This window comes from Equus asinus, chromosome 21, assembly GCF_041296235.1.
Source record: "Equus asinus isolate D_3611 breed Donkey chromosome 21, EquAss-T2T_v2, whole genome shotgun sequence".
Lineage (NCBI taxonomy): Eukaryota > Metazoa > Chordata > Mammalia > Perissodactyla > Equidae > Equus > Equus asinus.
Window position 1 is genome coordinate 46,845,234 of NC_091810.1, and position 25,013 is coordinate 46,870,246.

Here is a 25,013-nt window from a genome sequence, read left to right on the forward strand (position 1 = left end):
GAAAGGGACTGAGCATGGCGGTGGCTGTGCCAGGCAAGCATGAGGGTCCCAGGTGCACAGCTGTGGCCAATAGGAATGGGTCCCCTTGGCCAGCCTGGCCTGTTGAGGCCTTGCGAGGAGCCACCATTGCCTCTATACACACAAGGCCTTAGGGCAATGCATTCTAGGATCTGACCCTTGCCTGGCTCAGAGGTCACCAGAAGCCCAACAACAGGCCATTGGCTAAGGCTCCCAGTGAGGTTGCAAAGAGCAGAGGCTGCCAAACCCTCCTTGTCACAGCCAGTTCCTGGGCTTTCACGCTTGGCCCTAGGTCCCTCACCATAGCTCCGGGAGGCAAGTGCCATTATCACTGCTCTTCCTCAGACAGGGGATTCTTGGCCCAATGCAGCGGAGTCGCTGCTACCTGAGGCCACACAGTTGGCTCTAGAGATGGAGCGCAGGCCGTCTCCTTGGGCAAATGCTCTGAGCTCCTGGGTACCAGCAGGCCTCAGTGCCTACCCTGCAGTGGCTCGGAGAAGTAGCGGCGGAGACCGTCGTGCAGCACGAAGTATACGGCCTTGGTGGAGAGCAGCACGCAGGCAGTCACCTCCAGCCCCGGGGTCTGGTAGAACACCACTGAGGACCACATGAGGTGCCTCAGTTCCTCGTTTTCAACCTGGACACAGAGGGGCTGGGTTTGGGCCTGCAGCAGGGCAGGGATGGGCAGGGCACACATCTTCTCTTCTAGACTGCGCCTGAAAACAGACCTCTGGGCAGGGCACCCACCCATCAGCCCTGCTGCCCTGGTGACACACCCACAGCTTGGATGGGAGACCCAGAACCTTCGTCATATCTTAACTCAGGCAGAGAGGAAGTGAGGGGTGGGAGATGGGTGTGCGGTGGGGTCTGCCTGGGGCCCGAGGCTAGGAGTGGCCAGAGTAGGAGGTGGTAACACAGAGGACAACCAGAAGACCTCCTGACCCAGGTCCTCAACACTGTGGACAGTGGAAGCTGGGGGAAAAGCCAGCACAGTGAAGTCCAAGAACCTGAGGCTGACCCCAGGTGAGCCCTGCCACAGCCCCCAGGACTGACCGTGCCACCCTCCTCCATCCCAGTGCCAGCCAGCGAGACCAGTGCCCAGGCAATACCTCAGCAATGCTGCTGTGGAAGAACTCGACGATGGTGCTCCCCCGCAGGCTGGCAATGTGCTGCAGTGATGGGCAGGCGGGCAGGTGTGAAGGGATCTGATTCTCCTCCGAGGCAGACTGGATCAGGTGCTCGCTTGGGTACTGGGCCGGCAGCTCAGCTTGTAGTGGGGCCTCTACTGGGGGCGGGGCCTCCACTGGAGTCTCTGCTGGGGTCTCCTCTGGGGCCAAGGCCTCTGCTGGGGCCTCCGCGGGGGTCTTTGCTGGGCCTGGGGCCTCTGCCAAGGCTGGAGCTGGGACTTCCACTGGGGCTGGGGCCAGGGCTGATGCCTCCACGGGAGCTGGACCTGGAGCTAGAGCCTCTGCCGGGGCCTCCTGGGGACGCTGGTCATTGCTGCATCTCCCAATGCCCCGAGAAACACCATGTTAGTATGTGGTGAATCTCCCAAATGGAGACTCACAATACACGTGCAACCTCAGAGCGTGAGGGGGACATGTGCATCACACGCCACCTCAGGGGTCACCTGGGGATTTCATCATCAAGTTCCCTACGGGAACATAAAAGAGCAGAGGGAAAGGGCCCAGGTCCTTTCTCTTGGAGGGAGATGGGCAGATGGGGGCAGGCAGGTCATCTGGCACACCAGGGCTGGGACAGCCAGATACATGTGGCCCATGGACTGAAAACTCATTTTGAGAAGGTGGTAGAAGTATCAGAAATGCCACTCCAGGGGCTGGTCCTGTGGCCAAGCAGTTAAAGTTCCATGCGCTCTACTTTGGCAGCCCTGGTTCACAGGTTCAGATCCCAGGCGTGGACCTACTTCACTCATCAGCCATGCCGTGGAGGCATCCCACATACAAAATAGAGGAAGACAGGCACAGATGTTAGCTCACACCTAATCTTCCTCACCAAAGGAAAAAAAAAAAAAGAAATGAAATGCCACTCCAGAGGCCAGAGCACAAACCTAGGTGCCCAGGGCTGGGACCTGAGTACACACAGAGGTGAGGGCCAAAAACTCTAACTGCCCTTTGGTTTGCCTTTTGGTCCTCCTGAGGTGGCCCAGGCCCTCACCCCACCCAGCCACCACTGTACACGGCCACACTGGTTTCACTGGTTTGTTCCAAGCACAAGATGCAACAATGCTCAGAACCCTTAAAGCTCACGGAGGCTAGGGGCCCTGCAACCAGCCTACATGCCCCTGCCTGCAGAGGGAGAGTCCTGTCTACTGGACAGTCCAGCCGCTGAGAGAAACCCCTTGAGTCCAGATCTTGCACTGGGCCAAATGCCCCAAGAAGCCTCTGGGCTGTCCTCCTCCTGTCCTGGGCCAGAGAATGTCTGCTATGGTAAAGCAGGGCACATGCTTTCTGCACACAGTCCCCGCTGTGGGCAGGTCCCAGCAAGGCTTGGGGGTGGCAAGGAAATGGAGACAAAGTGTCATCACTTGAAGCCTCAGCACAGGGACAGGGATACGGGAAGATGGTCACACAGTGCCATCTTGGGCACAAGCTGTTCCCCACCATCTGGAGGCATCAGGGGTCTCTGCAGCAGGCTTGGGACTTGAGCTGGGCATGAGAGGTGCTTATTCATCCAGCAAGAGGCTGGAAGCCCTTTGGGAGCTGGGTTGGAGTGAGAAGGCAGGCCCCAGGAGATGCTGGGGTGGGGACAGGATTCCACTGTCCACCAGGACGAAAGAGAAAGTGAGTGAGACTGTCTCTCGGGACAGAAGCACCAACAAAGGAAGGGCTTCCATGTGCAGGTGTGGGAAGCCCCAGCATATATGAAGCTGGGGGGCAGGGACAGGAGAAAGCAGCACCCACAAGGGCACAAGGTCCCTCTGGGGATGAGTGTGGGTGTGATCGTGGCCCTGAGGGAAACCCGAGGAGGGAGCCGGGGGGCGGGCAGGAGCAGAGTGAGGAAGAGAGGAGAGCAAGGAAGAACAGGACAGAGCTGCTACCTCTTCCTTCTCTCTACCTCACTCTCCCCCCAGAAGGAAAGGAGTTTGGAATGAGGTGAACACCCAGCTCATACACTCAGACGCTGCTGCTCTCGGCCAACAGGTTCCTTTGGAAAACACTCATAAAATTACACGCAAAGAAAAGGCCCCTCAGTAACCCTGTTCTTCCATGAGAAGGGGGTGGGGCTCACCAATAGAGTAAGGCCTGGAGATAGGGGTCAGAGGCGGGTGGTGCCAGCAACAGGCCCCCAGTCCAGAGCCACCACAGGACTGTGAGCCCCTGGGGGAAAAGGGGCAGTGGGTGATGCCTAGAGACTGTGCTTGGGCCCAGTGGAGTACAGCAGGGATGGCAAGGCAAGGCGGGGTCAGCCCCTGGGCCTGTCTTGCATTGGTGGCAGGAGCGCAGGGTCCCAGCCATGCAGGACCCTAAGTGGCAAGGGACTGGGCCAGCCTGTCTTTGTGAAAGGACAGCTTTCCTGGGCCTCTTCTGAAGCCTTGGGAGAAAGGGAGCAGCCCAGAGCCAAGCCTGAGGGAGCCAAGGGCAATGCTGAGGGAGTCAGGAGCTGAGGAGCCAGGCCCACCCTGGGCCCACTCACGTGTGCAGGTGCTAGAGATCTGATTTGGGGTGAGTGGTCTCAGTCATAATGCCATGAACTCCCCGGGCACACACCAGCCCCCTCAACCTGTGTTTGGTCTCACCTGGCCCTGCCCTCGGCAGGCTGGCCATCCACAAGAAGGTTCTGGGATCTGCCCCCGGTGGCAGGGGTCTTGGCGATGACCACAGTCTTCAGATCCTGCAGCGAGGCCCGCAGCTGGTTGTAGATGCGCAGGAAGTGGAACTTCTCATGGGGCAGCACGAAAATGGCGGTGACAAAGCGGTAGCCCACAAGCAGCTCAAGTACGTGGCCATCAGCAAAGGCACCCCGAGGCTGGGTGCAGCTGCGTGTGGGGTCCAGGAGCACAGTGGAGAGCGGGACACGGCTGAGCTTGAAGCTGTTGCGGTTGCGACAGTTGTGGGTGCCACGGTTGGGCATGGGATTGAAGTCGGCCTTGATAACGTTGAGGTGCTGGGGCGTGAGCAGCAGCCAGTACGGGATGGCGGCAGACTTGACAGCCTCAGAGGGCGCACAGCAGGAGCGCCGCACGGCCGAGCAGAGCGTGCAGCTGGCCCACTCGATGTTGCCTGAGTAGTCCCCGGCGGCCGTCTGCACCATGCGCTTGTCACTGTAGACCAAGTAGACAGGGAAGCAGCCCTGGCTGCGCTCCTGGCAGCTGCCTGCCACCTTGTAGAAGGTGAGCAGCTGGCGCAGGAACTCCTGCAGGCTGGTGTGGCTGCCGTAGAGCACGGGGCTGCACAGCATGGCCATGTGCTGTGGGGCGAAGCACGAGCGCAGGTCGGCGTGGAACTCGTGGAGGTTGGCGGCGTCTGAGATGATGAAGAGCGTGTTCTCGCTGTGCCGCACCTTGAGCACCAGACACAGCTCCGGCATGAGGAAGCCGAACTCAGTGAGGTCGCCGTGTGGGAAGCAGAAGACAAAGCGCAGAGACGAGAGGATGTGCTGGCTGCTGCCCCGCGACTCCTGGTGCGGGATCTCGAAGACGGCGATGCCAAAGTCAGTGAGCACGAGGCAGGCGGCGAACTGACGGATGCTGCCCTGCACGTGGATCAGGAAGCACCAGAGCACCTTGAGGATGCGGATGTGCTCCAGCAGGAAGTCCTCGTCCGCGCCCAGGGCCCACTCCAGGGCCAGGCGCTCCTCCTCACCCTCTTCTTCCTCCTCCTCCTCCTCCTCTTCCTCCCCTTGGCCACCCTCTTCTTCTTCTTCCACATCTGGGGGCCCCATTTCAAAGTAGCGGTTCTCAGCAATGTCCTCTTCCTCCTCCTCCTCGTCATCCTCGCCCTGCTCATCCTGGCCCTCCTCCCGCTGGTTGGCAGCCTCAATCCACGCAGGCAGTTGCCGCTCGATGGCCTGACGGATGAGTGTGCTGAGGCGCTGGATGAAGTCCTGGTTGGTGGCCGTGTAGCCAATGCAGGTGAAGGGCAGGAAGATGATCTGGCCAGACCCAGGCACGACCTGGACCTCTGGCTCTGCCTGCTCTGGGCTGTGCGGGGAGAGGCCAGGTCAGCGACATGCTGGGCTGTGACACCCACACCTCCCACACCTGGAGCCTGTTGCTGCACTGAGGGTCTCCCAAGCCTCCTAAATAGCTGAGCCTGCTCCCAGGACAAGCATCAGTGGGGAGCCGAGGTGCCGGAAGGCTGGGATCCCAGTTTAGTGAGTCCACACTCCTAGGGCTCTGACCACAGGCAGCCAGTGCAGTCCTGCCCACACCACACAGGCTGCCCAACAAAAGCCCTAAAAAAACTGCTCAGTCTTTCAGATGCTGGCCATGAGCCCCACAGGCAGTGAGCGCTCAAGGGCATGAGCTCACTTGTTGACAACAGTCCCCTTCAGGGGCACCCAGTGGCCTCCAGAGAGTGGGCTAGGCTGGTCTTAGAACCTTCATATTTAAATTCAAGCTCCTCTTGGCCACTACTGCCCTCGTGAAAAAGTCTTATGTAGAACAGGGCTGGGAAACCTCTTCTGTAAAGGGTCAGAGAGTAAACACTGCAGGGTCTGGGCACCACCACATCCACATCATCTTTTTTAACAGCCCTTTAAGAACAAAACGATCATTCTGAGCTCACAGGCAGCACAAAACAGGCTGTGGACCAAACCGGCCTTGATCTGCTAACGCCTCGTCGGAGAACATGTGTCAGGCAACGTTTAGGGATTAGAATTTGGAAAGAGCCCAGAGCCCAGCCCATCTGTTTATTTGTTTAAGGGCAGAAATAGTTCTGAAGGAGTTCTGTGAACAGACTATTAACAAAATCCAATTGGTCATCACTAGCCCACGGCTGAGTGTATGTGGAAGGCCCAGAACGCCTCCTCAGCCTCTTCCTTACCTTGCACCGCCAACGGCTCCCGGCACATCCCCTAAATCCTCGGAAGGTGCCTGACAGAGAAGGAAACGCGGTCAGCATCCGCCTGCTGCGACCATTCCCTGGCATCTACTGGGCACTGGACCCCACCCTGAGCCAGGCTCCCCACCCTCCCTCGCCGCCCTGTGGGACGCTCCACTCCGGTGGACTCTGGGGCCCGGAGACAGAGAGACTCACCATTTATCGTGCCAGTGCACAGCAGGGCTGAGATTCCCACGCATGTCTGCCTGACCCCAGCCCACGCTCCCAATCCCTGAGCCAGTCTCTCACTGCCCTGCAGCTCAGTCTCTGCCTCTGGGTCTGGCATCCACGTGCTCCTTGTGCCACCCTGGAGGGTCCACATGGACAATCTACCAATTTGGTAACTGGCTAGCAGAGGATGCGATGAGCAGAGGCTGCAAGTGCCTGGTAAGGCCCTCCCAATGGTCTTTGGACAGTGGAGAAGACCCAGGGCTCGGAGCCTCCTACTGCGTGACCTTGGGAGAGTGAAGGGAGAGCGTGCTGCGGAGTGCTGGGACAGAGCAAGAACTCTGCAAACTGTCCCAGAATCACACAGACACGACCCGGTGTTGTTGAACAGAGTTGGTGCTGGAGAGAGGCCAGCTACCAAGCACACTTCCCACACACACGGCAAATAAGCCACTCACACCACACTTGCCTTCCGCCTCTCTCTTCCCAGGGCACAGGAAGAAGCTCCAGAACCCTTACCAGCCACAGAGGAGGTGCTGGAGTCACAGTGCATCCCAGACTACCAGGGCAACATGTGGGAAGAGGCAGAATGGCCTGGGGGTGCCAGGCAGCAGGGGAGAAAGACTTCTTGACGGGTTTGGAACCCAAACAAGCCCCCAAGAGCCTTCTGAACTGCTTTCCCCAGGGCAGTCTGCTCACATGGCCTAAGGGTCATCTGGCTTTGCCCCTGAGGGCCCAGTGAAAGGCTGAGAGAGAAATATCTGTTCCCATCCAAAGAGAGAGAGACAGACAGACAGAGACAGAGGGATAGGGAGGCTGAACACTGACCCTAATCACAAAGCAGAGAGCACCAAGCGCTGGCAGCATCCGCCACAACTCCAGCCAGGCCACCTCCTACTTCCAGCCAGCCGTGGTGGAAGAGTCACCCGTGGAGGTAACCATGCCCAGAAGCAGGAGGGGGGGGGTTACCTGTCCCGCAGGGATGGATTCCAGGGAATCAGAGCATCCCCGGGCAATGGGCCGGTCCTCAGGAGTCAGACTGTCAGTGGATGAGAGGCTGCTGGCCAGGGCCTCCTCCTGCACGAACATGATTCCTGGAGAGACCAGGGATGGGCGGGTGGGGCAGGCGGGGCGGGGAGAGCGGCCTTTCAACAGACTGGCTGAGCCCTCGGGTTACTGGCACGGCTGGGCCTAGTCAGACCCCCAAACCCAGTCACATGGATTACACAAGAAAATGTTAAAACTGAAATCTTAAAATAACTCAAAGAAAGAACAAATGACTGCTCATCCAATCTCAGGTTAGGGAGAGAATTTCTAAGGCTAAACCTAAATGAAGAAATTGAGGTTTGATTACATAAAAACTAACCTTCAAGTAAAAAAAAAACAAACGTAAGATAAATCAAAATCAAATGAAATGAGAAAAAAGTACTTGCAATATTTGACAAAGACTTTATAAAAGGCTCTTAAAGATAACAAAAATGGAGGAAGAAAGTTGGAAACCCGATTAGGAGACAGCAAAGAATGGAGAGACATTCCACAAAAGAATACCGACGGATACGACATATGAAACAATGCTCCCCCCGACAAGTGATCACAGAAGGGCCAATTGAAAAGGACATATTTTGTCTCTCACTTTGGCAAAGGTCAGACTGCCTGCACAGCCCAGACTTGGCCCGACTGGGCAGAGGTGGGCACCAGGCCGTGAGCTGGCCCGCCCGTCGGAAGAGCAGTTTGGCAATATGTCCATCAAGAGCCTTAAACATGTTCACTCCTAGAGCCTCTTTCCGGGGAAATGCCTGAATGTGGCCCCACCCTGCCAACCTGTTATCTCTGTGGAGCTTCGCAGACACACGAGGGCACAGGACGCCTCACCGGAAGGCTGGGCCTTCTTGCAGGCTCCATTTTTCTCCAGGGCTGGCGAGCACAACCCATGCCTGGCACCTGTGGCCTGCTTCCCGAAGGACACACCTCGCTGACCCTTCTGGGCCACCTCCTATGGACAGTGTACTCTGACTCACGCAGCTCAGAAACACAGTGTTTTTAAACCCTGCTCAGGCTGCTTTATGAATACAGCACATCTGGGCCCATGACTTCACTCCAGAGGTTTCCTAGACTGGAGGAGTGTAAGGCCTTTTCCGAAGGCGGCTAGGTGGGTGAACACTGGGCATCAAGCCCCAGTTTTGCAGAGGTCCAGAGGAGCCCAGGGCTTGCCTCCACAGCCTGGCTTTACCACCAGTCACCAAGGCCCAATGAAATGACACAGGGCCCTCAGAGTTCCTCCAGAGGTCACAGACCCTTATCCAGCTCAGCTGCTGCCAGGGGATAGGACAACTCATGCAGCCCAGGTCCTGTACTCATGGGTTAGGCAGGCAGATGGCCCAAGCCCAGACACGCGCCCTCAGCAGGGGCTTTGCACAGGCAGGAAGGGCAGCCAGCACACAGCCATGCATGAAGCGCACTGCTCTCTCCTCCCCCACATGCTTGGATCCTCCTCATCCTTTGAGACTCACCTCACACACAACCTCTGCTGCAAAGCCCTGTCTGCTCTAGACATACCTCTCCCTTCTACAAACGTCCTCAAGTCATTCTGCTCTGTTCTCCCTTGGGCATACACCTCAGCTCCCCAAGAGGCTCCAAGTTCCTCAACGGCACTGTCCTGGTCAGCTCGAAAGCCCCCAACAAGGACTCGGAAAGAGGAAGCCCTCACGGACCACTTCCGACCAGCCAGGAGCAGTGCTAAGCGCTTCGCCCGATTAGCTCATGCACAGCTCTCGTCATTTACCACAGTTCATCGAGTCTAAGATGCAGGGCGGTGGTGCCATCTTGGTCTTAGCAGAAGGCGTCCAGGGAAGGTTTTCACATGACTCCATCACGAATACCAGCTGGATGACAGCAACTATAAGACGCCACTGACTGAAAGAGGCATCTCAATTTCAGAGAAGTCACAAGCTGGGAATGTCTGCATCTTAGAATCAATGAAGTAGAGAGTATCCACTTTACAGCCGAGAAAACAGAGCTTCAGAGAGGCTACAAGTTGCCTGAGGGAACACAGCCAGGGAAGTTGCAGTGCAAACTCAGCTGACCGACCCCCAGGTGCCTGCTCCTAGCCACTTCTCTCTGGCCTCCTCTCAGCCTCCAATCCTGGCTGGAGAACCAACCCTGGCATTTTGCACATCAGCCACTATCAGTCACACCCTCCAGAGCTGCAACAAGCTGGCTAACAGCTCCTGGGATGACAGTGGCCTGGTGTTCACTGGACAGCGACCCCTTCAGGCAGGCCTCTGAGCACCCAGTTTATCCACAATATGTTCACTTCTACAGAACCAGGCTGGGAGCAAAGCCGCTCCCACTCGGAAGAAATCCTTGTCCATCCAGGTAAGATCCAGTAGCACACAGCTGAACACAAACATCTGTGGATTCTCTCACATTAGCGAGAAAAAAGCAAAGTTTTCTTGCCACTCCCCACATCCCCAGCCCTGTGTGGAGCCAAAGAAATCTGGATAGGGACAGTCTCTCTGCTTCCTTCCTGGACAGTGGTCCGAACAAATAAGTGGTCAGAAACAGCCACTCAGAGGATGGGACAGGGGACACCAGGAGAGTGCTTAGACGGGGGCCCGACCTTTGTTGTTTCTCATAAAAAGGAAAGAGATGTGCACACACAGACATCCACTGCAGTTTTATTTATAAGAGGTGCAAATCTGGAGACAACGTCTAAATGTCCAGTAGCCGGGAAAGGGCGGACGGACTACGGTGAGCCACTGTGTGCTGTGTCCCCAGGAGTGGGGGCAGGGAGGGGGGCCAGGCCTGGGCCTGGCTGGTACAGAGGCTTCACCACTGAAGTGGGGGCTGCCTGCAGCTGTGGCCTTGGGGCGATGCTAGCTCAGCCCGCCCACTCCTGCTCTTTACCAGCTTGCTCTCCACTGGTCAGTTCACTCACACACTCACTCACTCAGTGATTCAACACGCTGACTGAGAACCCTCTGGGGCCTGGCCTCGAGGACCAGTGGCATCTCTTTGTCTCCCAGAAGTCTAGTGATGCAGTTCCTCCACAGGCTCGATAGTGCCATGACGGGGCAGCATGGGGCTGCCGGTGCAGGGCCTGGAGAGGGCTCGGGCCTGCGCCAGGAGACAGGGTCAGGGGAGCATCTTCACAGCGATACAAATCCCCTTCTCCTTTTATGTAAGAAAATAACCCCCAAATTTCTCAGTCAAGAGTGTTACAAAAGCAAATGGACAGTCAGTCTGGCGCCTCCCATCACCAGCCGTTCCCACAACTTCACTCACAGCTCACGGCTGAAACCTGGGTGCGCCGCCCTGTGGCGGGCTTTTGGACTTAACGTAAGCATTTCTCCCTTCTTCCTGCCCAGTCTCCCTCTCTGCGGTGACGGCTGCAGTGTTGTGGCACCACAGCTCAGTCCCCGTGTCATCCGCTGGTGTTTGTCACGTCCCATGTTTTGCTAGCATAAATAATGCTGCAGTGAGCAGTTCACCTCCTCCTTCCCGTTATCTTATCCCACTAAGATAAAGTCCCCACCAGTGGGGTCACCAGGTCAAGGGGTAGGAACATTTTTCTGGCTCTTGAAACATAGGGTCAAATTGTTTTCCCAAGACCTCACACCAAGTTCTGCGTCTCCAGGAGCCCGGGCGGGCGGGCGGGCGGCGTTCTTTCCTGTGTGTCCCGAGCCTCGACTCCACTCGGGACGGCACACCCTCCCCTCTTCCGTGGGGGCCGGGCCAGCAGACACTCTCATGGGACCTGCTTCACTCACTCATCTCCGAGGATGCCTGGGTTCAGAGGTGAAAGCCCTTTGAAAACGCTAAGACAGTGGGCAGGTGAAAGGGATTGGTCTTCCATGGGTCCACAGACAGCCCATCTTGGCCCCACAAACAGTGTTTGGGGATGGTTCATACCACGAGAGCCACAGAGATGAGGCGATGATAAAAGAAAGCTCCCCACGCAGGAATCAGGGCACCCGACTCAGGAAATTAATAAGGCCTGGCTTCCCCTTAACGAGGAGCCAATCCACCCACATTCCCCACGGGGGAGCAGGGTCCTTATGAGCAGCAGCCCTGAGACTGTTCAAGAGGGGCCTCAGGGCCCGTTTACACACCTAGGGTATCCTAGAGGAACTGGACATGGGCGTCAGAGAAATTGGGGGTCCTCACTAAGCAAACGACAGAGCTGTAATCAGGCCAGGTACCCCCACTGTGTACCACCCCAAGAGGAGCTGGCCTCCAGACAGCACCACACCCTCCCTGTATCTGAACCCTGTCAGGAGCAGGTGCCAACATCTCTCCCTGACTCCATCCAGGGGACCCAGGCAGGGCCCATGTGGCTCTGCTTGGCAGAAAAGATACATACACGATTACCTTGGTTGGAGAGGATGGGCTGGGGCAGGGAGGCAGACGTGGGAGCCACGGTGGGAGGGGAGCCGCTGGGTCTGACACAGGGGGCAGCTGAGAGACGAGAATCCTCACCGACCTGAAGAAGAGTGCTCGAGTCAGCGCGGGAGAGAAAAGAAAGATCAGGAAGAACAGAACATCACCAGGGGTGAGGAGGGAGAAACCTGGTGGTTCTCACAAACATCAGTGATAGTGAAGGCAGTCTTGCCTAGTTCTCAGCAACACCATGCGGCAGGTACTATCACTGCCCCCATCCTGCAGATGAGAACACTACAGGGCATCACTTGTCCAAGGTCATGTAGCCTTGGAGGGGTGCAGCCAGGAGTCGGGGGACCTGAGCACTCCCTGGGCCCAGTTCTACCGCGAGCCAGCTCTTTCCTGGCAGGCTCCTCACTGCTCCTCCCGCCTCCCACACAAAGACCCACCTTCTTCTCTGGGTTGTTCAGTTTGGACTTGACCTCCTTGGCTTTCTGAATCGCTTTTAGCACTTCCACAGTGTCCAGCTCCTTCTCTGTGGTTGCTGTGTTGTCCAGACAGACCTACAGAGTCCAGAAATCGCCATCAGTGTAAGCGCCAGCAAGAACGGCAGAAACAGAATGGCAAGAGCCCTGGTGAGGTGAGGGCCAGGCCCTGGGAGGCTCTGCCTGCTGGGAGGTGAGCTCCTCAGACCCACAAAGTGACGGGCAAGCTCCTCGCAGCAGCCCAGGTAGGTCCCATGCTGCCTGGTCCACCTCTGGGAGTCCTCTCCAAGAAGGGGAGGCAGGGGTGTAGGGTCCATTGGGAAGGCCTCCTGGGTGGCTGAGAGTAGGGGAAGGTGGTAACTTGAACTAAGCCCCCAGTTATGGCAGAACTCAGATCAGCAAAGAGCCAGGGGAAGGCCTGGACCCCCATCTGCAAATGCAGGAGGGAGCTGTGGGCTGGTGGGCAGTGCAGGGTGGCAGTGTGGTCCAATGAGGCAAGGTCCCAAGGGTCAGCCCCATGTGGCGAGGGAGCCTCCCAAGGTCTAGGGCCAGGGAGGGGAAGTCCTGTCAACACTGTCTTGGTGACAGCACGGAGAAAGGGGCACTTGGGGCCCAAAGGAGATTGGTGGGGAGGTGAGGTAAGGCGAGGAAAGGATGCAAACAGACCCCCAGGTATGTTCTGTCCTGGGATTGGGGAGGATGGCGGAGATGCCTGCTCAAGGCTGAGGAGACAGGTGAACCTGGCTCAGTACCTGTTTGGTTGGCATGGTGGCAGGTGGCTAGACACACGCAGGCAGCAGATACTAGGCTGGGCTAGACTGGCAAAGGTGGGCAAATCCTTTAGATTTGTAGTCAGATTTTATAGCCAGAAGTTGTCCAGGAAACTTGATAGTTTTAAATATCTTATTTCTGACCCTTGCCTATAATAAACAATGTAATTTTTTTTTTTTTTTTTAAGGAAGATTAGCCCTGAGCTAACATTTGCCAATCCTCCTCTTTTTGCTGAGGAAGACTGGCCCTGAGCTGACATCTGTGCCCATCTGCCTCTACTTTATATGTGGGATGCCTGCCACAGCACGGCTTGCGAAGCGGTGCCATGTCCACACCCAGGATCAGAACCGGCAAATCCCAGGCCACGGAGAAGTGGAACGTGCGAACTTAACCGGGCCGGCCCCAACAATGCTACTTTTTAGAAAGATCAAGACAGGGCTGGCCCGGTGGCACAGCAGTTAAGTTCGCACGTTCCACTTCTCGGTGGCCCGGGGTTTGCCCGTTCGGAAGTTCGGATCCTGGGTGCAGACATGGCACCGCTTTGCAAGCCGTGCTGTGGCAGGCGTCTCACATATAAAGTAGAGGAAGATGGGCACAGATGCCAGCTCAGGGCCAGTCTTCCTCAGCAAAAAGAGGAGGATTGGCAGATGTTAGCTCAGGGCTAATCTTCCTAAAAAAAAAAGAAAGATCAAGATAGTCCCTCTACACTCAGTCTGTGCCTGCTGGTTCGTGGGAGCCCTCCTGGGGGAAGCATGGCGGCTAGCAGCCCCAACAGGACAGCAGTGGGAGGAGGAGGGAGTCTTTTCCTGGGGAAGTTGCAGACTTCCCAGAACTGAAAGGGCCTCCAGGGCGGGGACATTCTTCTGCAGTAGGCAGGCTCTGCCTGTGAAGATACGGACTGTCTCTTGGAGGGAGCTGAGCCTGGCAACCCCGGCAGCTTACCTCAGAGGCCCTCTCTCCAAACTGAGCCAGCACCTTGGTCCGGTAGTCAGGGATGATGCTCAGAGGGTTGTTCAGCAGAGCCACGTGCTCCAGACACGGGAGGCTGCCTATGCTCCTGACCTCCTCCATCTGCAAAGGCACGAGTTCCATTCGCCTTGTCCGTTTTTTAACACTTCAGCAACATGACAATATGTTTGCTGGCCTCTTTTAAATGAAAGGAAGCTTCCCACTCTTCCTTAAAGTGTTAAACACCAAGGCATAGTCATTCCAGAACCCTGAGATCCTCCTGGGACGTGACTCACCTGTTCGATTCTGTTGTTGCTGAGATCCAGGTTGACCAGGGAGTAGAGCTTGTGCAGGCCACTCAGACTCTCCAGGAGGTTGCCCGCCAGGTTCAGGGTCTTGATGTTCCCCAGTTTGGTGTGAACCCCGTCCAAAGAGGTGAGTTTGTTGTAGGACAGGTCCAGGTGCACGAGGTTGTACAGGTGCTGCGGCAGCATCAAGAAGACGGTAAAGTGGTTCAGGTCAAGGCTCCAAAGAAAGGGGACCTAGGCTAATGGTGCGAGGGGCCTTCCGACCTACAATGACCAGTTCCGTAGGTCGGCTCCATTCCCTCAGACCGTTACATGGGAGGGAAGCCCCTCTTCTCCCCTGCAAACGCCCCAGCCCAGTGGCACCCCCTCCAGAGGCAGTGTGGCCCTCAGGGTAGGTGCAAGCTGTGAAAACGAGGCTGGCCATCTTCACGATGGAGCTGCATCATCTTCATCACACTCCACTTGTACTTAGGCATCTTTTCTAACCCTTTGGAACCAGAGCAATAATCGCTCAGTGCATTGTTGGGACCCTAAAGGGATGGCAGCAGCCTCTGCCCCTGCAAACCTCTGGTGCACCCAGACACCTTTTGTGAGTCTGTGAGACAAAACCCCAGGGGATGGCCAAACTCTGAGGGCTGAGTCAGCCTCCTGAACTTTCAGGGACCCTGTGAGAAGCCCGCAAGTGGCGACGGTCTCCAAAGACACTAATTACCTGTAGGTTGTCCACGACCAGCACTCCATTGTGACTCAGATCAAGGAACTCAATCTTTGGAATCAGTTTCTTGTGAAAGAAAAGACAACACCCAACATTAGTCTAGGAGGCTGGACCCTATGCGGCCCCTGTACGCAGTGGACAGACACCCTGGGATTCCTCCTCCTAACCATGGACTCCTGGGCCGGCTGTCCTGCAGAGCCACAGGCAGAGCCACTTCCCGGTGCCCCCCCAGCGAGCACGTCCACAGGAACACACAGGGCCTCCAGTGCTGAGCACGTCCCACTATCTTTACAGAGCACTTGGCTTACGAAAGGGACAAATGGCAAGGACCCAGACAGAGAAGGAAGTCCACCCGTCCTTCTTCAACCCTTCCCACACCCACCGAGAAGCACAAACATAGGAATCACACGTCTATTGCCCAAAGGCCATCTGGATGTCACTCTTACGTGGGCACATCTGGGATCTGTGGAGTGATTTTTCTGCTCCACTCCTTGGGATTAGATTTCATTGCTTATTGTATTTCTATTACATCAAATGTACATCCAATTAACATGCTTCATTTGGTTCTAAGTACTACCATACCTATTTTAAATAATCCCATTTTGAAAGTAATTTAAAAACTGCAGGCAACGCACAGACCACTGGATACAGGATTTCTGTGGTCCTTCCAGAAAAAGCCAAGTTAAATACCCAACCTCAGGGTTTGGTCAGGCCGGAAAAGCCCCTGGCGCCTACTCCTGGGAGCATACCACAGACTCATCAATCTCCGAGATGCTGTTGTGGCTCAGGTCTAGAGTGGTCAGCGCTTGCCATGTGGGGATGACAGCAGTCACAGGGCCTTCCAGGGCTGTGCCTTCTGGCTCCCACTCATCAAATTCCGAGGCTTCAGGAACGAGGACTTCCTGTGTAAGAACATCTGTTGAGCACCACATTCGGGCCCTCATGCAACACTCACTGGGAGCACAATCATTGCAAAATTTCAGGAAGGGCTTGAGCATATTTAGCATGTGGAAGTGAACTTGCATTAAATTGGGACTTTGGTTCATATGTGTTCCAACAATTGTGAAATAACTGAAAAGCTTAGCAATACAAAAGCTGCTTGGAATATGTTCTGGCTCTGTTTCAGCAGTAAATGCTTTTCACGCCCACAAGGGTCTTTTGCTATCCGATGACGACTTTTGTGGCTTATATTTCAGAGGCTGAGCCAGCCCCGTGGCTGAGTGGTTAAGTTCACGCACTCCACTTCGGGGGGCCCAGGGTTTCACTGGTTCAGATCCTAGGCACAGACATGGCACCGCTCATCAAGCCATGCTGAGGTGGTGTCCCACATGCCACAACCAGAAGGACCCACAACTAAAAATATACAACTATGTACCGGGGGGCTTTGGGGAGAAAAAGGAAAAATAAAAAATAAAATAAAATTTCAGAGGCTGAGGGGTCAAAATTCAGTGTTTCCGGGCAACTGTGCTTTCCAAGCTGGCACTGTGGTCCCCACTGCAGATAGCAGGCCCTTTTAATATTACTTCAAAGGGCTGAAATCCAACAATGCAGAGACAAGGGCAGCAGCATGGAGCGCAGGGACACCACTGAAGGTGAGGGAGGCCGGCTTCCTGGCCTTGACTTTTGATGCCCACGAGACCTCTCCTATCTCAACGCATCATTTCAGGCCCCTTGAGCCAGGCGGCAGGGAGAGCCTCAGAGAAGGACAAGGTTGCCCGACACCCTTGCTCTCAACACAAGCCTCCTTCTTTCAGCCAGTAAACCTCAAGTTTCACCAAACTCAAATCTGGATCAGACACTGTGAGTTGTAAAAGTAGCCTCTATGCTTTTTCTGCGCCTGAAGGATTTCAGTACTACTAAGATGCAATCCATAAAAAACTAAATAGAAAAGAAACCTCTTACATTCTCAATTCGAGTATTTCTGTTGCTCACATACAAACAACAGGGCCCACCATATCAATAACCTCACCTGTCTCCTTCAAGTCCAGAGAACAATACACAAATGAGTGCTAAGCCAGGGCTTTTTTAGCTTAGAGAAACATTTACATCTAACTGATAAACATCCTGTCACTTGACACTGCTTAATAATCTGTTCATCAAAAACCGGTGACTTGCGGCCGGCCCGGTGGCACAGCAGTTAAGTGGGCACATTCTGCTTCTCGGTGGCCCTGGGTTCGCCAGTTCGCCTGGGTGTGGACATGGCACCACTTGGCAAGCCATGCTGTGGTAGGCGTCCCACATATAAAGTAGAGAAAGATGGGCACGGATGTTAGCTCAGGGCCAGTCTTCCTCAGAAAGAGGAGGATTGGCAGATGTTAGCTCAGGGCTAATCTTCCTCAAAAAACAAAAAAACAAAAAAAAGGTGACTTTTTTTGGATGTGGGGAGGGGACCCAGTTCCTTAAAATATCTTGTTTAACAGCGTTGATTTTTATCTTTAGGAAGATTAGCCCTGAGCTAACTGCTGCCAATCCTCCTCTTTTTGCTGAGGAAGGCTGGCCCTGAGCTAACATCTGTGCCCATCTTCCTCTACTTTATATGTGGGACACCTACCACAGCATGGCTTGCCAAGTGGTGCCATGTCTGCACCCAGGATCTGAACTGGTGAACCCCGGGCTGCTGAAGCAGAGCACACGTGAACTTAACCACAGTGCCACCAGGCTGGCCCCTAATAGCATTGATTTTTGATGAAGACGTCAACTAACGCATCCCAGGGGCTAAATGCCAGGAGGTCCCTCCTGAGTATGTGGCTGCCCAGGCCCAGAGCAAGGTCCAGCCTCTGGTTTCTGACAGACATCAGTGTCCACATCTACCCTTGGTGGGTGGACTACTGCACAGGACCCTGCCCCGCAGACAGTCCCCAGGCTGCAAACAGGTGGCGCTCACCTTCATCGAAGTTGCTGAGAAGCGGACGCTCATGGTGGCTAAGGTGGGCTTTGACACGACCAGCCCCCGGATGTGCTTGGCATCACAGTGACTTATCTGGAACAAGAAACAACTGTGTCTCAGAAACAGCACTGTTGCTGTCAGAAGTCCCAGGAAGTGGGTGTTTGTCACCCATACACAAAAGGAGCACAATCATCAGCAAACCTGAATCCTTAGAGGCAAGAAGCTACTCAAACCCTAAGTCTCTCTTTTTCCCAATTTTTAGCACTAACTAAACATTCTCTGAAGTATCTAGTAAGACTCACAATGAACAATGAACTCCATTTGCTCTGTTTCTAGGAGCTGCTAGGGGGCTTAGCAGGTGGATAGAAAGCATGAGCCATGGAAACCAGAGATGGGGAGCAAGGGGCCTCCTCAACACAGCGAGTGTGGTGGGCCCTCCTGCTCCCCAAGCCCTTCACTGGCCTCGGCCCTCCTGCAGTGGGAGGGAGGGTACAGGCCAAAACACGACCCCTCAAGCCACCTGCGAGCTCCACCCCCCCAGACCCCAGCCAGCAGAGCCTCAGCCAGCCGAGCCGGGGCTGAGTGGGGTGCTCCTCTTAGCCTCCAGTCCTTCCTTGGCCTGCACCGGCTGAGGCACACACCACAAGTTCCCATCAAGGGAAGTGGTCCTCAAGGCCTCTGAGACGAGCCCAGAACACTGCAGGCAGAATAGTCCAATATGGAACAGAGGCTCTGGAGTCAGACTCAGTTGAATCCAGATCCCAGCTTTCCCCTTATTAACTATGTGATCCTGTCCAAACTTCCTTACCTCCCTAAGCCTCAGTTAACTCAGCTGTAACGTGGGAACAAAAGCGCCCACTTCACAGGGCTGTTGGGAAGATTTCGTCAAGGAGTGCACACCATGGCTGGCTCAGCACAGGGCTGAACACAAAAACCACACCCAAGAAACAGAGGCTTTAAAAGACTTTCAAATTGGTAACAAAACTGGCATCGTGAACCCAGTTCAATAGTGAATAATGCAAAGTACTTCTTGTCAGGTGGGGGCACACCAGAGGGTAGAGAACTCCCAAAGCCCTCTGCTCATCTGCCTGACCCTCGAATGAGGAGGCCCAGAGGAACCAGGCGCGGGTGCTCCACTCTGTCCAAATGCTGCCCATGTGAGGGGCAGAGACACACACACCAGCCAAGAGCAGCCGGTGCCCCTCCTTCTCTGCTTTCAGATGGGCCTGACTTACCAAGATGGACTCTGCCACATACTGTCAAATATGAAAGCAACACTGCCTCACAATTAAGTCCAGACACCGACATCAAAACCACTCCTCAGTCACAGACAATCAGAAGCAAGACGATGCCTGTGGAGGGTCCAGCTTCGCCTGCACGCCGGGGGCACTGGGCCTTACCTCCACCTGATGAAGTGACTTGAATATAGACAAATCGAAAGGCAGTAGCTGCTCCTGAATGTTGCTGGTCCCAAAAGGTCCTTCTGTGCCAGAAACCTGAGGCCACAGATATGGTTTGAATTAGGGATGCTGCTGCAACCACCCCCATTCACAGGGGTTCATGGGGCAGTGCTGCAGCAGCTGTCAACCTGCACTTGAAGCTTTGCTTGGCAATGTGAGGCAGACTGGGCATGACCTCCACTCACCACTTCTATGGTCAACGCAGCATGCTGAAGCAGAGCTTCAAGCAAGGGGACACTGGGTCACGACTGCCCCCTGGTGCTCACAGCCAGAAGTGCAGTGCCAAGAACACCAAAGGTGGCCTTTCCCCCACGGCCCACACAGTCTCCTTCACACGCACTGCCAGCCAATGAGTTCTTTGGCTGCGTGACCACAACTGAGTGCCTCTCCACAAATGAGCGGCTTCAGCTTTACCTTAAGGTACTTAAGGCGACAGGTGAAGTCCAGGATGTGCCCAAGGTCAGTCTTGGCGTCCCCACTGGCGCATGTGGGCTTTCCCTGCTGCAGCTGCTCGGTGACCGCATATAGCTGCAGGGGCCCAATGACGAAGACCTGGCCGGCCCCCAGGAGCTGTTCCCCTGCAATGGCCATGCCCCGCAGGGTGAACACCCGGCCCCGGCTTAGGCAGGCAGCCAGGGCGTCTGCCCACTCTGCCAACAGTTTAACAAGCATTTGGTAAGCACTCACGTGCACTGCGCCTTGTCAGGACAAAGCCACGGCCCTGAGCACGCAGAAGCAGCTGCCCTCCTGAGCTCATAACGGGCACAGGGCAGACCCTGGACACGGGACTACGGAGGGTGGAAGGGTCCTGGGAATGTGTGGCCAGGGAGCTTCCCTGAGGCAAGGCTCAGTCAAAACCTGAGGCACTGGACCAAGACAAAGCCGATGAGAGCCAGCACTGTGGATAACAGACCCACGCTGCAACCTCCAAGATCAGACACCTTGAGGTTAGGTGTAGGCCTGAGATGCCAGCACAGCGCAGGGCCTGAGAGCAGGCGGGGGTTCTGAGCCAGAAAGAGGTATTTGGCCCTCACTCTGCCCCTTCTAGTCAAGTACCCTCAAGCAGGTTACTGGGCCTCTAATCCTCAGTGTCCTCATCTGTACCTCTTGTGGGGAAAGTAGTAAGATGCCGCACACAAGGCCAGACCACAGGAAATACTCATCACATGTTAGCTACATGCTCTCTGGCAGGGCCATGACCCAAGTTCGGTTTCTGTCTGCCATCTGAACCTTTCCAGGTAAGGACAAACCAGGTCCAAGAAAGTAGCTGCCACCCACCTCCCACAACTCCACCATAGGGCTGTGGAACAGATCCTGCAGGGTCCTTTAAGGAGGTGGGCAGATTTGACTGTGGACCAGGTTCAGGACTTTGGGCAACCCCAGGGAGGTGGGGCCTGGCTGGGACTTACTTGGCACAGCCCAACAGATGGAGCTCAGTGCCACCCGGGAATTCTGGCCACCTAACAGGTTGCGCCAAGTTGCCCACCGCGTTTCAGGAGCCCTGGCCACGTACCTTTTTCAAAAAGCTCCTCAGCCAGTGCCGCAGTGATACCATTTATCTCCTGCAGGGAAAACAAAACCCCTAGTCAGAAAGTCCACCTGCCCCCAGTCACCAGGACGTGCACAATCCCTGCTATCTACCTCCTCTGCTGCTGCAATGACAGCTCTCAGAAAGTTCAACAAGATGAGGGAGAGAGTAAACCTAAAACTAATCAAGGTGCTTAGAAAAGGAGACTAAATATTCCCAGTTATATGGACATTTTAAATGTCTTCTCAAAAGAAAAACGGAAAGCAGACTAATGCTGCAACTCTAAGCCCACACGGGCACTGGCTGGGTGCACTCGGTCCAGCAGGTGGGCACAGAGGACAAGCCCACAAGGGTACTGGCAGAGTGCACCGGGCTAGAAAGCCAGGAGCTCCCACGACTAGCCCTAGGAGATCCGAGGAGAGGGCATGGAACAGAGGAGGTCCCTGTTTCTTCTGGAAAGAGGCTCCCATCACCCTGGTGGGATAAAGGACCTCCCCTCCCAGAGCCAACCCTCCCCAAGAGTGGCCATTTCCACTTTCTTTCATGATCCAAAGGTGTCTTAGCAGAGACTGAACACTTGTTCTCTTCCACCTGCTCATCCCTGCAAGCCCTGCAACAGTAACACTCAGCCCCAGGGTCACGAGAAAGGGCAGGGAGGGATTTCCTTTCAGAATGATGTGATAAAGGCTGGCCCGGTGGGGCAGCGGTTAAGCGCCCACGTTCCACTTTGGCGGCCGGGGCTCGCCGGTTCGGATCCTGCGTGCACACATATGTACCGCTTGTCAAGCCATGGTGTGGCAGGCGTCCCACATAAAATAGAAGAAGATGGGCACGGATGTTAGCTCAGGGCCAGTCTTCCTCAGCAAAAAGAAGAAGATTGGCAGCAGATGTTAACTCAGGGCTAATCATCTTTGAAAAAAAAGGAAGGAAAAAAAAAGAAAAAAAAAAAGAATAAAAAAAAAGAATGATGTGAGCAAGGAGGCATGACGAGTACAAGCCTTCAGTTGTATTAACAGCTAATGTGCTGGGGTCTTAGTTCACGCTGGACAATGGCCTGAGCTCTCGCTATGTACTGGCTCACTCAATCCTCCCGAAACTCTGATGTTATTTTGAACCCTTTTTCACAGAAGAGCAAACTGAAGTCAGAACTGCTGCAATGCTCCAATTTTACATGGCTGCACACTAGCAGAGCCACACTCCCAAGCACTTGGCCTTGAAGCCAGCCTTTCTGTGTACAGAGCAATTGCCTCAGCACTTAAGTGGTACAATCGTGGGGCTGGGAGGGCCCCAGAGGCCCCCAGGCCCTCAGCCCCACATCCTGCAGGTAAGATATTTAACTAACTGACAGATGGCAGCCCACAGGCCTTTTCATAAACAGGTGCAGATGGAGGCTGCACAATCACCTTCATAACTCACAGGAGCATCTCTGCCACCAGGACGTGACACTCACACGGGTATGGGACTCCAATGGCACCAGGCTGCCGGAGAGACAGTGTCCTTTCCCTGTTTTTCTCTGGTTGTTTGTCTCTTTCTTCTCTTTTATACATAATTGATATTCTAACGGGTGTTTATGTGCTGCAAACACCTTCTCCCCAAGCACGTGCCCTCACCTTTGTGCACAGTCCACAGTGGTTTTCCCAATAGAGGGAGGTTTTTCATGTCTTTGCTGTTTAATCTGTGATTATTCTCCTTCATGATTTCTGGGGCCTCTTCCCCCATCCCAAGATGGTAAACAGATTCTCCTAATTTTGTCTTTTAGTACTTTATGCTATCTTTTTTTTAAAAAAGTGCTGATTTCTTTAATCTGCTTGAAATTCAGTTTATACATAATATGAGAATAACTCACCTACCCCCACAAATGGACAAAAAGCCAAAGGAGAAAAATGAGCAAATACAGCCCCAGCATCAAGGACTCGGTCTGGCAAGATGCAGTGTCCAGTACAAAAAGGCCCCGAGAGGGGCTGCGCAGCTCTGAGGCTGCAGCCAGAGCGAGGATGGACCGTCAGCTCCCTCGGAAGCTCAACTTCAGCCTCTTGCAACAACGCAAACTCAACGACATTTTCCTTGGCTGCCGCGGAGAACTGAAGATCAGGAAGAGCTGAGAAGGATCCAAGGCTCACTCCTCTACCAACAGGTTTGAGAACCAAGCCCCGTCTCCAAATCGGTACTTCCCCATCCTCCCCGCAGTCAGAATCACCTGAGGAACCTCGAAAGACGCAGATTCCTGAGCAGCCCCCAGGGGCTGCCGATAGGTATGCACCCACCTCAATTCCCTGAGAGTAGCTCCCGGGGCTCTCCGGCCCCAGTATTTCCGGCCTCACATGGGAACAGGGCACCCTGCCCACCATCAGTACCAAACAACCCTCACCCTCAAAGTTACAATTCTTCAGGCAGCTGGAGTCAACACTAGCCCTGCTAAGGGGAGAGGACTGGAACTTCTGGAAAACACGGAAAGCTGAGAGATGGTGAGGGCCAAGGGTTCATGCTAAGCAGAGCCCTCTTCACTTTTGAGCAATCTAAAATGCAAACTATGTAACAATTTCTCTCCCTGCTCTTTGGGGCACAGGAAGTGCGCTGCTGCAACACTATCTACTTAGTTCCCCAGGCTGATCTTCACCTTGGGAGAATCCTTAATCACAGAGGAACAAAGAAACGCCTCAGCCCTCAAATCTAGAGCACTAGTCCCGTCAGAGAAGCATTTTGTCTGTATCCCCAGACAGTGTTCTGGTTAAACTGTGGCCTTGTGGGCAGTCAGGCCTCCCCTTAGCCAGGAGGAGACAGGGGGCCTTGGTGGCCCCCAGTCTAAGCTGCTGCTGATACTGCCAGGAGCTATCTGTGGGGAAAGGGGACTTCCCACATGCCCCACCCAATCTGTGCTGAAGGGACTTGAAGTGCTTCAGGGCGCCACAAATGTCTGAATTGAAAGGTATTTTTGAAGAAAGATATTCTTAATGCCTCAATAAAAATTATTAGCTATGTTTAAAAACTATAACACTGGGGCCGGCCCAGTGGTGCAGCGGTTAAGTTTGCACACTCCGCTTCTCAGCGGCCTGGGGTTCGCCAGTTTGGATCCCGGGTGTGGACATGGCACCACTTGGCAGGCCATGCTGTGGTAGGCGTCCCACATATAAAGTAGAGGAAGATGGGCATGGATGTTAGCTCAGGGCCAGGCTTCATCAGCAAAAAAAAGGAGGACTGGCAGTAGTTAGCTCAGGGCTAACCTTCCTCAAAAAAAAAACAAAAAACAAAAAAACACTATAACACTGACCCCCAAATGTGTCGGTGTGCAGCCTTGGGCTGTAGCTCTGTGACCGACATCCTGACCGAGCATGTCTGCGTACACAGAGCCCGTGACCAGGTGCCCCCACCACCCACCCACCTGCCCTCAGCGCAGAACCCCAGGCAGCCCGACACTCCTGCTGGCACACACGTGAGGAGAGCACGTGTCAGTGGGGCATTAGCAAGGGACTCCAATACACGTCACTGTGCAGTTTACACACACACGTTGAGGGCTGGAGGGGTCCCTGTTCAACTTTTATTTCACATCTGTGATGAGGCATTCTAGTAGGAGTCAGGTATATTATGAGCAATTCGACTTTAAAAATCCCCCACTGAGGGATTCAAGCCTAAACTTTGACTGAAGAGGGCTCCAAGACTGTAAGTAAGTTGCAAAGAAATCTGTTATCATTTACAGCCTCAGTCCTTTGCAACTAAAACAAATGACAGAAATAAAACGGATGTTGAAGCCAATGTTAAAATGGTAACAGTTCCATTACAGCTCACGATTTCAGATTTTAAAAAGTATCTCTGTTCTAGCCAACTAGCTTTAAAATAAGAAAATGATCTAAATGCCACCTTTGAAGAGAACTGAGCACTTTCCTTACTAGGGCAGTGGTATTGGCTGGCACCTGGTGAGCCCCTGCCACGAGCCCACTGCTCTTCTAGCCCCTTTACCTTCACTGCAGTCTCTTGCAATCCTCAAGCGCCTGGGGTCATCACCCTCCAGGTCACAAAAGAGGAACTGGGACACAGAGAGGTTAAATGATTGACTTAGAATAAAATGTCAGGAAGCAGCAGGGCTGGGAGCTAACCTTGGCTCTGCCTGCCTCCCAAGTCCACAGCTAGACGTCCTGCCCCAAAATTGTGTGCTGGAATTCTCCGTGGGATTCCATTGCACTGAATTTGAAAACCTCTGCCATCGGGGTTCTAGGATGAGGTCTGTCACTGAGGGTCCAGGAGTCTTAGGGCACAGCTATCTAGAGAGAGACAGCACAGCAACAGGCC

The 25,013-nt window shown here is 54.6% G+C and overlaps 1 protein-coding gene across 4 annotated transcripts in view; it reads right to left on the minus strand.

The window, feature by feature from the left end:
• Positions 1-25,013, minus strand: part of NISCH (nischarin) — a 34,773-nt gene that overhangs the window by 2,465 nt on the left and 7,295 nt on the right. Inside the window, exons 4-18 of one of the 4 annotated variants that reach the window (XM_044754001.2) lie at positions 20,715-20,763; positions 19,616-19,779; positions 19,142-19,237; positions 17,739-17,834; positions 15,604-15,756; positions 14,852-14,920; positions 14,128-14,313; positions 13,826-13,954; positions 12,077-12,190; positions 11,619-11,730; positions 7,218-7,342; positions 6,024-6,073; positions 3,776-5,179; positions 1,128-1,524; positions 499-655 (exon numbers count right to left, since the gene is read on the minus strand). In XM_044754001.2, the coding sequence (XP_044609936.1) occupies positions 499-655; positions 1,128-1,524; positions 3,776-5,179; positions 6,024-6,073; positions 7,218-7,342; positions 11,619-11,730; positions 12,077-12,190; positions 13,826-13,954; positions 14,128-14,313; positions 14,852-14,920; positions 15,604-15,756; positions 17,739-17,834; positions 19,142-19,237; positions 19,616-19,779; positions 20,715-20,763 (3,301 nt within the window). Of the gene's footprint in view, positions 1-498; positions 656-1,127; positions 1,525-3,775; positions 5,180-6,023; positions 6,074-7,198; positions 11,034-11,618; positions 11,731-12,076; positions 12,191-13,825; positions 13,955-14,127; positions 14,314-14,851; positions 14,921-15,603; positions 15,757-17,738; positions 17,835-19,141; positions 19,238-19,615; positions 19,780-20,714; positions 20,764-25,013 lie in introns of those variants that run through there. The other 3 variants (XM_044754002.2, XM_044754004.2, XM_044754005.2) reach the window with 3 other exon arrangements.